The sequence below is a fragment of the Bufo bufo genome, chromosome 1 (assembly GCF_905171765.1).
Source record: "Bufo bufo chromosome 1, aBufBuf1.1, whole genome shotgun sequence".
Classification (NCBI taxonomy): domain Eukaryota; kingdom Metazoa; phylum Chordata; class Amphibia; order Anura; family Bufonidae; genus Bufo; species Bufo bufo.
The window spans coordinates 589,847,876-589,864,679 of NC_053389.1; the positions used below are offsets into that span (position 1 = coordinate 589,847,876).

General features: G+C 42.0%; 1 protein-coding gene across 1 annotated transcript in view; it reads left to right on the forward strand.

Annotated features, from left to right (window-relative positions):
* Positions 1-16,804, forward strand: part of LOC120986031 (collagen alpha-1(VII) chain-like) — a 570,823-nt gene that overhangs the window by 78,185 nt on the left and 475,834 nt on the right. Inside the window, exons 14-18 of the mRNA XM_040414311.1 lie at positions 4,235-4,393; positions 8,497-8,630; positions 8,739-8,880; positions 11,992-12,123; positions 15,608-15,754. Coding sequence (XP_040270245.1) covers positions 4,235-4,393; positions 8,497-8,630; positions 8,739-8,880; positions 11,992-12,123; positions 15,608-15,754 — 714 coding nt within the window. The remainder of the gene's footprint in view (positions 1-4,234; positions 4,394-8,496; positions 8,631-8,738; positions 8,881-11,991; positions 12,124-15,607; positions 15,755-16,804) is intronic.

Genomic DNA, 16,804 nt, shown 5'->3' on the forward strand with positions numbered 1-16,804 from the left:
AGAAACAACACAGACGTCATTTGATTCAAACAGAAAACATGTCAGATCAAATCACGTGTTGCCAGTCTCACCGATCTCCTGCCACCTGTCACGGGAACGCCCGTGACAGATATTTAAGAGTGAGCTTTAAGTAGTAAAAATACATCCTAGTGATTCAGTAAGCTTTTCACAGACAGAGTTTGACTACAGTAGCGCTGCCTGTGATTTAATACACTGCCACAGTTAGTGGTGCATTGGAATACTGTTTTTTACAGGCTCCTGACATTAATGACCTATCCTGAGTGTTTATTAGCTGTGCTAGCTTACTGCAACTCATCTCCCATTCAATTTAATTTGAGCTGAGATGCAGTAACTAGAGATGGCCTTGCGGTTCGCCCAGCGGTCGTTTCGCAGCGAACTTTGTGTGTTCGCGATTCGCCGCCCGCCATATTCTTTTACATTGTAAAGAACTTTGACCCATGACACATCCATCAGGTGGTACAGGAAAGCCAATTGAGACGTTTCAGCACATGGACATACCCTCTACCTTATAAATAAACCTGATCTGGCCTCCATTTTACATTCAGTGTTTTGCCAGTGTAGGGAGAGGTTGCTGTGTGGAGCAGGGACAGGCTGTTAGGGACACCAAACGCTAGCTAATAGGGCCACAAAAGTCCTTTCAAGGACTGGTATTGGTGTGCTATCAATAGGTGTGACATACCGAGGGGTGCAATATACTTATAATATACTTTTATAATGAGTCAAAAACACATAGATCTATATAGTGATCACCTGGAAGTCAGGGGCCTAGGGGCCAGGGGCTTACTAGGGCCATTTTTATATAGGGGAAGGTTCAGGACGGGGTCTCTCTTATCAGGCCGGGTGGTCTGTGGTTAGGCTATCAGGGCCAGAATAGCACCCCCCTGTAGGGCAATATCAGGGACAGTTCTTTGTCCACCCTGTCCTTCAATACCACATCATCATCTAGCCCAGGGATAGATGGTTTTTTGCTTTCCCTCCTGGATTCATCGATGTGCACTGGAACCCCCCGGATTGTGGTAGGACATATGGTTTCTGATTTGGTGCCGCCGAGCACCTGATTTAGTGCCGCCGAGCACTTGTTATTGCCTACCACATCTATGCTTTTTGCTTAACTTTGATAATTTTATTTATTTTCATTTTCAGGGATATCTTTTCAATTCACACGTCCGCAAAATGGGTCCGCATCCGTTCCTCAATTTTGTGGAACGGGTGCAGACCTATTCATTTTCAATGGGGCCGGAATTTGCTGTCTGCATCCGCATTTGCGCATCCGTGCTTCCGTTTACGCAAAAAAATAGAACATGTCCTATTGTTGTCCACAATTACAGACAAGATTAGGCATTTTCTATTATAGTGTCGGCGATGTGCGGTCCGCAAATTGCGGAATGCACATTGCCGGTGTCCGTGTTTTGCGGATCCGCAAAACACGGAGGTGTGAATGGACCCTCATAGTAACATTATTAAAGGTTACATTTTATCTTTATGTATATTCTAATGGATTGCCTTCCTTGTACAATGTTATAATATACTTTCTATGTTAGAGAGTATATTATAGTGCATTTGTATTGTGCGGCAGTTGTGTGCGGTTCTGCTGCGATACTGCAGGTATATAGAGGGACAAGCATTATTGGAACAAACTATTTCTACTGGTGTGATATACCAGTTGTCCCACAAAAAAACTGATTGAAGCGGGGCATTTTATATATATATATATATATATATATATATTGCAAAGAAAAAGGGGGTCAGTCAGCACATCCCAAAGCGCAGGGGCACGTTGCTATGGCTGAGAACAAGACTGTTAAACAAAACAAGCAATGCAACAGCTCTCTGCAAATCAAATAAGGTACAAAATTGCATCATAATAGCAAATGCTGAACTAATAAGTTAGAGATACTTGGCAAATCGTTTTGCACAAAATTATTTGAGCCCGTCTGCCGAACGTCAAGGCAATCTCTAGTTAGACGGGTTCCTAACACTAAATATACCTGTTATGTGCCATATCGGCTATCATAAAATTCAGAAAGTGTAGGTTCCACTTACATGCTGGATCCGCCTGAATTTCCGTCATTTTCGGTGCCAAAATGGCCTCCATTATATCCAGGGAAAGCAGTTACCAATATACTTTCTTTATAGTGCATTTGGGTACTGTATAGTGCATTTGCGCATGCGCGTCCGCAAAAATTATATTGCAGATATTTCGCATTAAAAATAAATAAATGGATATCGCAAATTTGAATAATACATCTGGTATGTCACTGTCCATGTTGTGGGACTATTTGTGCACTTCTAGTAATTATTTCTTGGCTGCAAATGTAAGCTGAAGGTTTTTCAGGTTCGCCTGCCATTAAAATGAATGGGACCCGCCGCGAACTTGCGGTTCGAGAACATTTGATCGCGTTCGCGAATTGTCCCGGCAGATGTTCATCCATCACAAGCAGTAACCCCTAGTGGTCAATAAACTTTGAATGGAGCTGTGCTTCCTGTTATATTCAAAATGCTACTTCCTATGCTGGAGGCTGCAGGGAACCACTGACCAGTGGGGGTGCGGTTATCAGACTCTAACTGATCAGATATTAATGACCTATCTTTAGGACAGGTCAACAATATCAGGAGACTGAAAAACCCCTTTGAATTTTATAAACATTTAGAAGCAGAAAATAAAGGTGGCCATACAGTCAAAAGTTGATCAGAATGGACAGTTTTAACCAAAGTGAACATTCATTGGTTAAAATTTCCCAATTGTTTTAGTCAGCCAATGAGAGGCCATTATGGTTTGAAATTAAGTTCGTGAGTTTATTATTTTCATCTGATAGACTTCAGATTACAGATGTTTGTTACGAATTTTGCAACATTTTGGCCAGCAGATGAACCCAAACTTTTTTAGGTTAGTTTGAGACAAATTCAGTAAAATGGCACATAGCACCATATTACTGCACATGTTGGTGGGAAAAATCACTAGGGAGGAAGAAGAAGGGGTCTCACATGACCCTGAGAGGAAGTGGGGGAAAGGACTTGTGCTGATGGGCTCCTAGGCTGACAGACAGCCTGAATGAGCCAATCAGTGCCGCTGCAGGTAGAGAGGTGCCCTAGCAGACCAAGCAGAATATCATTCTGTGTTGGGCTGTGAATGAGGATGGTTGGGTCTTACAGTGTCTGCCAGAAATGCCACAAATGATCTTAGGGAGTCAGGGACAGTCATAAGTCACAATAAAGCTTGTATTCTACTGCCAGGGACAGTGAAGGAAAAGGCTAGAATTACAAAGAAGAAGAATTGTGTGTCTAGAATAGGAACAAGCAGGGAGAGGCAGTAAGAAGAGAGGAGCTGAGGCCCCATTTGAACAGAAATACTTTTTTTGGGGGGGACAGGGTTGGAATAAGTGTAAAACTGTACAACAAGTGTTTTACAATCGAAACACCTTAAATACAATTTCAAACTCTGTGTCAAGGCATCTTAATGTATTTAATTATTTTTGTTTAAGTTTTAAAAACCGTATAAAATACGCGGGGTAGCAGACAAAAACATCAGTGAGTGATAACATAATATTAGGGCTAAATCCATTTATTTCTACCTCCACACAGGGAATTTTTTATATATTTTTAATGAAAATAGATATGTTTTCCTAAAGCACACTAGAGGGTGTTATACACCAATTTTCAGGGCAATCTTTGGAGCCTCTTGGTTTGGTCCGAATCGATTCTGATCCAAACTGTTTGAAAAATTTGGCGAACCTTAGCCGAACCGAATCTCAAGTGGTTCGCTCATCTCTACTTAAGATCTCTCATTGAGGAACATTCCCAGAAGGATCTTTCATCTATTGTGTAATTTCATTGAACATGTATGATTTAGAGTCTGGTCTTAGTCCTTCTGTGCTGCTGGTGATTGTGCCAGTGTTATGGAGTGAAAAATTATAAATGAGACGGGCCTGCCGGCCCATCCTCTTCTCTGCCCATGTCACACTCCATTTTCTCAGCACTCCGGAAAAGTGGCGCGAGCAGCAAAAAGTCACATATTTTGCTACAAGACAACATTGAGACAAAATCTGTGGCGTTAATACGCTAAAAAGTGGCGTATATTTCATAATAAATGCCCCCCTTAAATTCCATATAACTAAGGAGTAATTAAGCTTTATTTACTAACAACTGTAGAGGACTCCCTTTTTTCATTCATATGTAAATTAAAACATTTTCTACTTTTCCTTTTGCAACAAAGAATTTATTGGCCGAGATCGTCCACGACAACTTGCACTGAATAGCACGCTTTCTTCCTTTGAGCTAAAAAACCTGGTACACAACACTGAATATGTGATCTCTTTATATGTACTCTTTGGCTCTACGGTGGGACCTGGAATCTCAACAACTGTCCGAACCTGTAAGTAGTAAAAAATTATTTTATAGCAACTTACAATTTGTCTAGTCAGGTTTGTCATTGTACTTTACATTTGGAAATGTACACAACTTTTACTGCCAATATTCCAAGAATATTATGTTCCTGTGCTTCTGACTGCAAGAGGTATCTACTATGATATTCTTGATATAAAAATACCAGAACCTCAGTGGAAACTTGACAAAGCCAATTAAGTCAGTATTTAAGATCTGTTTGAAAAAGTTCTGCCATAGCTGTCATTGGCTCCATTATGAGGAGAAGACTTGATGCAGAAATAAGACATTTTATATTTCCATACTGTTTAATGATGGTAATGATTAGAGATAAGCGAATCACAGTTGAAGTGGAATTCGATCCGAATTTCAGAAAAAATTTGATTTGCACTGAAAACGAATTTCCTCATGCTTCGTGGTAACGAAATTACATTTTTTCCTAAAATGGCTGCTGCACGTGTTAGGACATGGAGCAAGAAACTCTGGGAACAAGGGATCACCCACAATGCCATGCATGCAGCCAATCATCAGCCATCCAGCCCTGTGATGTCTCAGTCCTATAAATAGCCTCAGCCATCTTGGATTCAGCCATTTTCCAGTGTACTTAGTGCAGGGAGAGACGTCAGCAGGCGTAAAGGGGCAGTGGTAGAAAAGACTTTAAAACTTTTATTTTGCTGTATAGAAGTTCAGGTAAAGGATAGGGAGGAATCATTCCACAGTATTGAAGCAGAACAGGGTTCAGTAAGGGAGGTTACAGCCTCGGTAATAGGAACAATCCTATAACACCTTGCTGCACTGACTGGGGATCCAAATTGACATTATACGGCTCTGTAGTTCCAGCAAACCATTCTTGTTATTGGGGTGCAAGTTCTGTTTGATACAGCCATTAACAGGGTTTATTACTAGGAAATATTTCTACGTCTTATTTTCCCTTGTGCGGTGCAGTTATATTTTCTAAAGCGTTTTTTGGCTTGTATTAGTGGGGGAAAAAAGGGCTTATTAGCCGTTGTGTGTTGAAGTGAGAAAATTACAACCTTTTTGGTCTGTATTAGTGGCGCAAAAATATATATTATTTGCAATTCAGCGGTGCAGTTATATGTTCTAAAGCCCTTTTTGGCGTGTATTAGTGGCAGGGGCGTTGCTAGGTTAAAACATTTGGGGCCTTGGCCCCTGATGTTTTGTCCCAGGCCCCGAATTTCCTGCCTGCCAGCTAGATACAACTGTATTGCCATCCTCAGGACCGCAATGCAATTGAATTTAATGCCCTGCAAAAGCTGAAGGACCTGTTGTTACATCACAGTCCATGTGATCAGTTTTAAGTGCAGTAGATGAAAAGGACCTGCGATGATGTCACTATCATGTGACCAGTGTAGGAGAGGATGGCTCAGCAGAGTCCTGGGAACAAGCTGTGGTGAGGTCTGTACATGAGGAGAGGTAAGTGAAGGGGTAAATTACTCAGTGTTAGAGGCAGAGAAATGTTGGGCGTTGTAGTTATTTAACTGGGACTGTATGTTAGGGCTGAAGGGAGGGTGGAGTGATGTTATTTACATGGGACTGAAAGTTGGATGTGGCTGGGGCAGCGGGGTGTTATTTACATGGGACTGTATGTTGAAGGTGGCTGTGGGAGGGAGTGATATTATTTACATGGTACTGAATATTGAGGGGTTGATGTTATTTATATGGGACTGTATGTTGAAGGCAGCTGGGGAGGGGTGATGTCATTTACATGGGACTGTATTTTGGAGGGGGCTGGAGAGATGGTGTGATTGTATTTACATGGGACTCTATGGCAGAGGAAGGGGTAATGTTATTTACATGGGACTTCATGTTGGAGGTGGCCTAGGAGGGTGTGATTTTATTTATATGGGACTGTATTTTGAAGGTGTCTGGGGGAGGGAGTGATGTTATTTACATGGGATTTAATATTGAGGGGTTGATGTTATTTATATGGGACTGTATGTTGAAGGCAGCTGGGGAGGGGTGATGTTATTTACATGAGACTGTATTTTGGAGGAGGCTGTAGATAGAGAGGGATGGTATTTACATGGGACTGTATATTGGAGGGGGCTGGAGAGATGGAGTGATGGTATTTACATGGGACTCTATGGCAGAGGGAGGGAAATAATGTTATTTACATGGGACTGTATGGTGGAGGGGCTGAGGAATTATAATTTCTGAGGACATTAAACAACGGAATATAACTACAGGGGGCACTGCAGAGGGCATTATAAATACTGGGGGCGTTTCAGGGTGAGAATTATTACAGTAGGGGGTGATATAAAAACTGGGGTACTTCAGGATGAGCATTATAACAGTAGGGGGCGATATAAATACTAGGGGCACTGTGGGGGCATTGTAAATCCAGTGGACATTAGGTGTTCTTAGTACTACTGGGGGCTCTATAGGAGGGATATTATTTATACCAAGAGCACTATGGGGTGCCTTAATACTACTTAGGGGTCTGTAGAGAGCTTTATTACCACTGGGGGAACAATAGGGGGGCCTAAATTTCTACTGGGGGCTTTGTAAGGGCATTATTAATACTGGAGGGCTCTTCTATTATGAATGGGGGAGCTCTTGGGGAGCACTATCACTGTTGGGGGCCCTATAGGGGGCAGTATTACTAATGAGGGCATTCTAGAAGGGAATTACTATTGGTGGGACTATGAGGAGCACTATTACTATGGGGAAAATTATCTGTATGGCACTCATTTTTCTTCAGGATAGTATTCCGGGGTACAGAAAAGTGAGGAAGCTAAGATGTCCGTGTGTCACACTCTGCAGAGACGAGGCGGCTGAGAGAAGTTGAAGTCTTCAGTGCTAGTGTCTGCGGGGGTTGGGGGGGTCGGGGATTGGTCGACTTAAAGATTTGGGCCATATGCATTGGGGCTTGGGCCCCAGATCTTTTGAGACCCCAGCAACACCGCTGATTAGTGGCAAAAAAAAATATATTATTTGCCGTTCAGTGGTATAGTTATATGTTCTAAAGCCTTTTGAGGCGTGTATAAGTGGAAAAAAATAAAGGCCTATTTGCCATTTAGCAGTGCAGTTATATGTTCTAAAGCCCTTTTTGGCGTGTAATAGTGGCACAAAAAAAGTATTTGCCGTTGTCTGGTGAAGTGAGAAAATTACTGGTGAGTGCTGCAGCCTCTTCACAGTACACCAAGCTCAGTGCTGTACATTGTATTGCAGATATGCTTGGTATTGCAACCATTCACTTGGATTGAGCTGCACAAAGGCTATGTAAACAAAACAAAAAATAGGCCTGGGTCCTGGGATTTGAACCCCCACCAAACAGATATTGATGACCTATCTAGATTAGAATAGGGATGCCCAACCTGTGGTCCTGCAGCTGTTACAAAACTACAACTCCCAGCATGTTTGAACAGCCTACAGCTATTAGTTCATGCTGGGAGTTGTAGTTTTGCAACAGCTGGAGGGCCACAGGTTGAGCATACCTGATCTAGAAGAAAGGTCATCAATATACTACTCCCAGAAACCCGTTTAAAGCTCTGCCTGAGCATTTATTAATCTAAACACAAGGAGGAATTTATCATGAGAGTAATATTTGAAGTCAATTTTCCTTGAGTGTGCATTGATGTACTTTTTGCCAAATTTATCAAACAACAGACATTACTTCTTAAATTTGTCTCATCTTTAAACCTGACTCTTTTGTCCAGAAATACTACTCTATTTTTCTGCACCATCCCCCTACTGGAGTGGGACTTTCTTTGTGACTTTTTTTTAAAAAGTCCCAGTCATAAATGGGGAGTGAAAGTCATTACCATAGCTTAACCATGCCCACTTTTAATCCTACTGTACTTTTTAAAACTTGAGTGAGTGGTGTAAAAATGTAAAAAGTTGCAAAAGTGTTGTGCAAGTCACCTCAAAAAGTTGCTAAAGCCCTATTGTGTGACTTTTTAAAGAGAGAATTCTTGTGTGCACAGCTTGATAAAGTCCCCCTATAGATTTTTATTGTAACTGGTACATTGGTTTTATGATATCAAAGTAACATGCTTCTAAAAATATAACTACAAGTAGGGCACAGTGCACCTTTCTTGGTATTAACTGCATAAAATTTTTGGTATTGCATAGCACCTCTTGGATATGTGTCTAACTTCAAGGTAACTGGATACACCAGCACTTCCATTTCTCTGGCCTGGAGTTCCACCATTGGAGCTACTGAATATAAAGTGTCCTGGAGCCCTGCAACTTCAGGTTACTATAATATTTATTCTTACATTTCATGTTCAGCTGTGGTATGATGTAACCAATGACCTGTATAAAGGTCACACAAATGTATTCATAAAAGACACCTTGTTCTTATCATTACAGACACACCTAAAAGTCAGTACCTGGCTGCAAGTATCCGGTCATACCATATTACAAATTTACAGCCAAACAACAGGTACATTATGAATGTTCAGGCAGTTTACAGCAACACTGAAGGTCCACCAGCCACTCTGGTTCAAAGCACAGGTAAGTCTAAGGTATACAAAAAAGCTATTTTATAGTTCATGGCTTAAAGGGGTTGTTCAGATTCACCATGAATGAGTGGAGCATTGGAGCTTTTTATGCTCCAAATATCCCCCTTGCCCCGCGCTGAATCAGGCAGGGCAAGAGCTGTTTGTTTATATTTCTGCACTGCTAGGTGGAGGCTTCCACCTAGCAGTGTGTCTGTGATGTCAGCGGCTCTAATTTAGCGCTGCCCTGTAAAAACACCGGGCTCACTGCTAGGTAGAAGCCTCCGTCTAGTTTACCCATGGCGAGCCTGTTACGTCACCGGATCTCAAAAAAATTCCCTAAATCGCTCCGATGCTCCATTCATTCATGTTGAATAAGTGCAGACCGGGTTATGTCCAGGTTCAGAGCTTTAATGCATGGCCAAAAATATACAGACTCATTTCATGCTGGCAGCTCCGGTTGCTATGGGTGCAGTCCAAGGAGATCACGGACTGCTCCATATCAAAGGCTATTCAGATCTGTTACTCAGAAGTTTTTTTTACATGAACCCATGGTCCAATGTACAAACCGTATTCCAAAAAAGTTGGGACACTAAACAAATTGTGAATAAAAACTGAATGCAATGATGTGGAGATGGCAAATGTCAATATTTTATTTGTAATAGAACGTAGATCACAGATCAAACGTTTAATCCGAGTAAATGTATCATTTTAAAGGAAAAATACGTTGATTCCAATTTTCACGGTGTCAACAAATCCCAAAAAAGTTGGGACAAGTAGCAATAAGAGGCTGGAAAAAGTAAATTTGAGCATAACAAAGAGCTGGAAGACCAATTAACACTAATTAGGTCAATTGTCAACATGATTGGGTATAAAAAGAGCTTCTCAGAGTGGCAGTGTCTCTCAGAAGCCAAGATGGGTAGAGGATCACCAATTCCAACAATGTTGCGCAGAAAGATAGTGGAGCAATATCAGAAAGGTGTTACCCAGCGAAAAATTGCAAAGGCTTTGCATCTATCATCATCAACTGTGCATAACATCATCCGAAGATTCAGAGAATCTGGAACAATCTCTGTGCGTAAGGGTCAAGGCCGTAAAACCATACTGGATGCCCGTGATCTCCGGGCCCTTAAACGACACTGCACCACAAACAGGAATGCTACTGTAAAGGAAATCACAGAATGGGCTCAGGAATACTTCCAGAAACCATTGTCAGTGAACACAATCCACCGTGCCATCCACCGTTGCCAGCTGAAACTCTACAGTGCAAAGAAGAAGCCATTTCTAAGCAAGATCCACAAGCTCAGGCGTTTTCACTGGGCCAGGGATCATTTAAAATGGAGTGTGGCAAAATGGAAGACTGTTCTGTGGTCAGACGAGTCCCGATTCGAAGTTCTTTTCGGAAATCTGGGACGCCATGTCATCCGGACCTAAGAGGACAAGGACAATCCAAGTTGTTATCAACGCTCAGTTCAGAAACCTGCATCTCTGATGGTATGGGGTTGCATGAGTGCGTGTGGCATGGGCAACTTGCATGTCTGGAAAGGCACCATCAATGCAGAAAAATATATTCAGGTTCTAGAACAACATATGCTCCCATCCAGACATCATCTCTTTCAGGGAAGACCCTGCATTTTTCAACAAGATAATGCCAGACCACATTCTGCATCAATCACAACATCATGGCTGCGTAGGAGAAGGATCCGGGTACTGAAATGGCCAGTCTGCAGTCCAGATCTTTCACCTATAGAGAACATTTGGCGCATCATAAAGAGGAAGGTGCAACAAAGAAGGCCCAAGACGATTGAACAATTAGAGGCCTGTATTAGACAAGAATGGGAGAGCATTCCTATTTCTAAACTTGAGAAACTGGTCTCCTCGGTCCCCAGACGTCTGTTGAGTGTTGTAAGAAGAAGGGGAGATGCCACACAGTGAAAATGGCCTTGTCCCAACTTTTTGGGGATTTGTTGACACCATGAAATTCTGATTCAACATATTTTTCCCTTAAAATTCTACATTTTCTCAGTTTAAACTTTTGTTTCGTGATTTATGTTCTATTCTGAATAAAATATTAAAAGTTGGCACCTCCACATCATTGCATTCAGTTTTTATTCACAATTTGTATAGTGTCTCAACTTTTTTGGAATCCGGTTTGTATAAATTACTGTAATACAGAGTGTGTGGACCCACTATGATCACAGAATGGATTTGACTTAGGTCTATTACTGAGGGTTTTTTCTAAGTGGCACCACTTTTTAAGCATTTTAACACTGTACAGGAATCTGGACCTCACTGTAGGGGAGTAGCCTCCATTCAGTGACAGCTGAACCCAATCCAAAAGGCCTGAATACACCCAAATCACAGGTCCTGCATATTTCTTTCCTTTGAAATTGCAGAACTTCTATAGTAAATAGGTTCTCCAATGAAAAATATTCTAAATGTTTTAAGCCAGCACATGCATCTGAATATTTTTCTAATGGCGTGTAATTAAAAACCTAGTATAGCCACTGAGTTATTCAATATATTATATCTGCATTGCACCAGCTGCTGTTTGCTCCTTTCTTTATTTTTCTGCCCACCTCAGTAACCTGCTTAGTTCCATCCTTCAACTGAATTAGTGATAACTAAAGGGAGAGAACTGCAGCAAAAATGCACTCACTTTGAGAAGGGACATATTTCCTCAGCTGCTTACTTTTACATTAACAGAGTTGTGTCATCTGGGACTTTGATGGCATATTGCTAGGATATGCCATCAAAGTAAGAAAGGTATTGTTTCCACCTCTAAAACCCACACCTATATGGCATTGGTGGCATCACCAATGCTACCAATGTCTCAGATTATGCAACCCCTTTAATCATGGAATAACCCCTTACATACCATGGCACTGTTCTTCCTACTGGAATGTCTATTCTTTATGGCCTGAACTACACTCCATTGATTAAGGATGTTGTACTCTTAACCAAATGAGGTAAGTCTACCCTGTCTTTGTTCATGACAATAACAGCTCTAAAGGACACCCCATTTTTTCCTGCAAACTGCTTCACAACCACTTGAACGAATGACCAAGTCTAAATCAGATCATGGCTTCAGTCTTCCTAACTTTTCATTATTAATTTATTTTTGCAGACTCCAATCCTGTTCAGCTCCTTTCTGTTAAAGGCTTGCAGATTATTGATACTGGAGTCAATAACCTCAAACTATCTTGGAAGAAAACACCTGGAATAACCCACTACAAAATTTCATGGGTGCCATTTGATGGTAAGGTCTTATTATATATATTTTTTCTATTATAATAATAATAATAATAATTAGGGATGTCCCGATACCGATACCAGTATCGGTATCGGGACCGATACCGGGCATTTGCACGAGTACATGTACTCGTGCAAATGTCCCCGATACCACTGCCGATACCTGTGCACCGCTTCTATGTGTCCGTCCGCGGCCCCTGCATCTCGCACAGCTGATACAGCTTCACAGGCAGCAGCAGGCAGTGTAATTGGAGTCTAGAGTGGAAGCTAGGCCCGCCCCTCCCCGCCCTCCAACCAATCAGAGGCAACCAGCACTGACTCACAGCACAGGGAGCGTAGTGCAGAGACTCAGAGAATCGTCTGACAGTTTATTAGTTAAAAGAATCCAATGAGTCACAGACTGTGTCACCGAGTCCCTGCCAGACTTCCTGCTCTGCGGCTCCCTGTAAGTCCGTCCGGGGGAAGGGGGGGCATTATTAGCATAGCATGTAGTGGAGCTGTGTGTGTACAGGGTGCATGTAGAAGAGCAGGAAATCTGGGGTGACAGTCTCTGACTCATTCGATTCGTTTTAACTAATAAACTCTCAGACGATTCTCTGAGTCCCTGTAATAACTATAATTACATCACAGTCTGCTCCACTGCATTCACTGCAGCAGAGCTGTGTTTGCCAGGAGCGAGTCCCTCTAAAAGTGATAGTGTCTGTCTTCTATGGCCCTGGTCATTCCCTTCCTGCCTGCAAGCTGCACATTGATCTCTAAAAGCAGGCATTAGGGCAAGAAGAAATATACATTACTGTATGATGGCCACAAGACTATTATACTGAGGAGGGGCTTCAAAAATTGTTGTCCTGACTCCTTACAGTAACGTCTCCTTGTGGCTGCCCCCCATACAGTATAACGTCTCCTTGTGGCTGCCCCCATACAGTATAACGTCTCCTTGTGGCCCCCCCATACAGTATAACGTCTCCTTGTGGCTGCCCCCATACAGTATAACGTCTCCTTGTGGCTGCCCCCATACAGTGTAACGTCTCCTTGTGGCTGCCCCCCCATACAATATAACGTCTCCTTGTAGCTGCCCCCATACAGTGTAAAGTCTCCTTGTGGCTGCCCCCATACAGTGTAACGTCTCCTTGTGGCTGCCCCCATACAATATAACGTCTCCTTGTAGCTGCCCCCATACAGTGTAAAGTCTCCTTGTGGCTGCCCCCATACAGTGTAACGTCTCCTTGTGGCTGCCCCCATACAGTATAACGTCTCCTTGTGGCTGCCCCCATACAGTATAACGTCTCCTTGTGGCTGCCCCCATACAGTATAACGTCTCCTTGTGGCTGCCCCCATACAGTATAATGTCTCCTTGTGGCTGCCCCCATACAGTATAACGTCTCCTTGTGGCTGCCCCCATACAGTGTAACTTCTCCTTGTGGCTGCCCCCATACAGTGTAACGTCTCCTTGTGGCTGCCCCCATACAGTGTAACGTCTCCTTGTGGCTGCCCCCATACAGTGTAACGTCTCCTTGTGGCTGCCCCCCATACAGTGTAACGTCTCCTTGTGGCTGCCCCCATACAGTGTAACGTCTCCTTGTGGCTGCCCCCCCATACAATATAACGTCTCCTTGTAGCTGCCCCCATACAGTGTAAAGTCTCCTTGTGGCTGCCCCCATACAGTATAACGTCTCCTTGTGGCTGCCCCCATACAGTGTAACGTCTCCTTGTGGCTGCCCCCATACAGTATAAGGTCTCCTTGTGGCTGCCCCCATACAGTGTAACATCTCCTTGTGGCTGCCCCCCATACAGTGTAACGTCTCCTTGTGGCTGCCCCCATACAGTGTAACGTCTCCTTGTGGCCGCCCCCATACAGTTTAACGTCTCCTTGTGGCTGCCCCCATACAGTATAACGTCTCCTTGTGGCTGCCCCCATACAGTGTAACGTCTCCTTGTGGCCGCCCCATACAGTATAATGTCTCCTTGTGGCTGCCCCCATACAGTGTAACGTCTCCTTGTGGCTGCCCCCATACAGTGTAACGTCTCCTTGTGGCTGCCCCCATACAGTGTAACGTCTCCTTGTGGCTGCCCCCATACAGTATAACGTCTCCTTGTGGCTGCCCCATACAGTATAACGTCTCCTTGTGGCTGCCCCATACAGTATAACGTCTCCTTGTGGCTGCCCCATACCGTGTAACGTCTCCTTGTGGCTGCCCCATACAGTATAACATCTCCTTGTGGCTGCCTCATACAGTATAACGTCTCCTTGTGGCCCCCATACAGTATAATGTCTCCTTGGAATGTTATAGTTCTGTTTTTGGGCCTTTTGGTTGGTCAGTGGTCAGAAAATACACGTGTGTGTATTTTATTGTTAAAATTAGTATCGGTAATTGGTATCGGTGAGTACCTAAATAAAAGTATCGGTACTCGTACTCGGTCTTAAAAAAATGGTATCGGGACATCCCTAATAATAATAATAATATATTATTGTTATTAGTAGACTACTAATAACAATAATAATAGTAATAATAATATTAATGTTATATATCATCAATTAAAGCCTTTTAGCACACATTTGTTAATTTACACTATAGTTTCGATAAGTATGTAAATTCTGCAATAAAAATAATTAGTTTTTTCAATCATAATATTTTTATTGATTTTGTAAAATTTTAACAGTTTACAGTAAAAGTAACGAATCTCCTCCCAGAAAAAGGTATTTCTAGTAATATAACTGCATTTGGGGCTAAAGGAGTGTTTTTTTTATGACAAATTTATAATAAATTATTCAGTGTATTGTATTAAATTATTTTAATCAATATACAACTTATTTGGGTCTTTTTATAATAGCTAAATTATTCCCAAAGTTTAATATCTCCTTAGACATGTTTTACATTAATCATTAGTTCTTTTCTCTCCGATTTATGTTGTTCTTTGACAGACAGAATAACATAACAAACGGAACCACTTTGTTCAGTTAAAAATTGAATCTTTATGGGCCTATTATATATTATAAGTCACTATGGGAAATACATGTATCATTTGTCATATCTGTTGTGGCTCCCATAAAAAAATGTCTTTTTGAAGCAGTATATCGTTTTATTTTGCACCGTAAAAGTAAAAATGTAAATTATGCATTGCATATCGTAATACAGTTTGAAAAGTAATATGAACCTTTAACATTATAGCTAGGTATACATGTGAAAAAAGGATGTATATACAGTATATTACAGCTAAAGCATGCAATAAATACAAAATATACTAAAAACTAAATATCTAACAATAAAGTGTAAAAGTATTTCTAGTATTTTGAAATGCTTTAAGATAAGATACAGTTATAGTATTATTATTGACTTTCAGTGGGGATCAGAGATGGCCATTTGTTTTATTAGGATCTCATTTTATGATTCTGAAAAATCATCCCCCCTGTTTATTTGGAACACGTAACTGATATTTGGTAGCAATTGAGGAAATCTGAAAAAACAATATTTATTATCTATTATCTCTAGGTGGTGCTAGAAACTCAAAGATTGTTAGCGCAGACTCTTCATTTTTTTCAATACCTGACTTGAAAGAGAGCACTACTTACAATATCTATGTATCATCTATTGTTGGAAACCGAGAAGGAAGTCCTGTTCTTCTTACAGCAAAAACGTGTGAGTATTCCAGATGTGTTTCCTTAATAGTAACAATTACAGAGCAATCTGTATAACCACACGAAGTACATACACAGACACATCATGCAGGTCATGCCATCTAATGCTGTACCTACTTTAAACATTTTTAGCAAAAGTAGTAATGGATACCTGAAGTCATTGCTAGGGATCTGGATCCTTACAATCCTTTAATTAAATAATTAAAAAAAAACACTATGGGCGATATTTATCATTCTTAGGGCTCATGCACACGACCGTATGCCATCCATGATATACGGTCCATGAGCGGGCTATATGTCCCAGAGCAGCATACATTGTGCGCATGGGAGCGCACAGCTTCATAGGATACTGTGCGCATCGGGCCGCCTGCGGGACTATTGTCCTGCACTCATATGATCATATGAATGCAGGACAGTAGTCTCGGAGGGTGTCACAGCCACTATCTCTGGCTGTGACCTTCCGTCATTGCTTGTTCGGCACTCCTCGCTGAAGTTCCGTTCCTGTGTCATTTGTGGTTCTTTATGGGTTAACTCCCCTGTGTGCCTATTAGGAGTTAATCCTCTGTCTGCTCCATGGGTGTGGTCTCTCTGCTGCACCCATGGAACCTGTATATAAGGCTGAGGTTTCCTCAGTTCTGTGTCAGCTCTCCTGGTGTGTGTTGTCTTGTCCTGCTCCTGATTTGTACTCTCTCTCCCATGCTGCTGACCCATGGGATCCGTGTCTGTCTGTCTGTGCTCTGTGGGTTTCCCTACTTGTTCATTTGCGTCCTCTTTTACGTTCTCTGATGTCCTCTTTCCTGTCTTTCTGATATCTGATCTGCCTGTTATGTTTTAGTTACTTTGTGTTTATTCTGATGTCTGTGTTCAGCAAGCCTTTGCAGCAGAGTGGCATGACAAGGCCATGCAGTTTACTACTGGTGAAGCAAGTCCTTCTCTGCTCATTGCCACTCCTGCTCCCTTGCATGAACTCCTGCTTGTGTTATTATTTGCCCTGTTTTGTATTTACCTGTCTGTTATGTTTGCCTATGTGCCGTTGGTACCTTCTGGTACC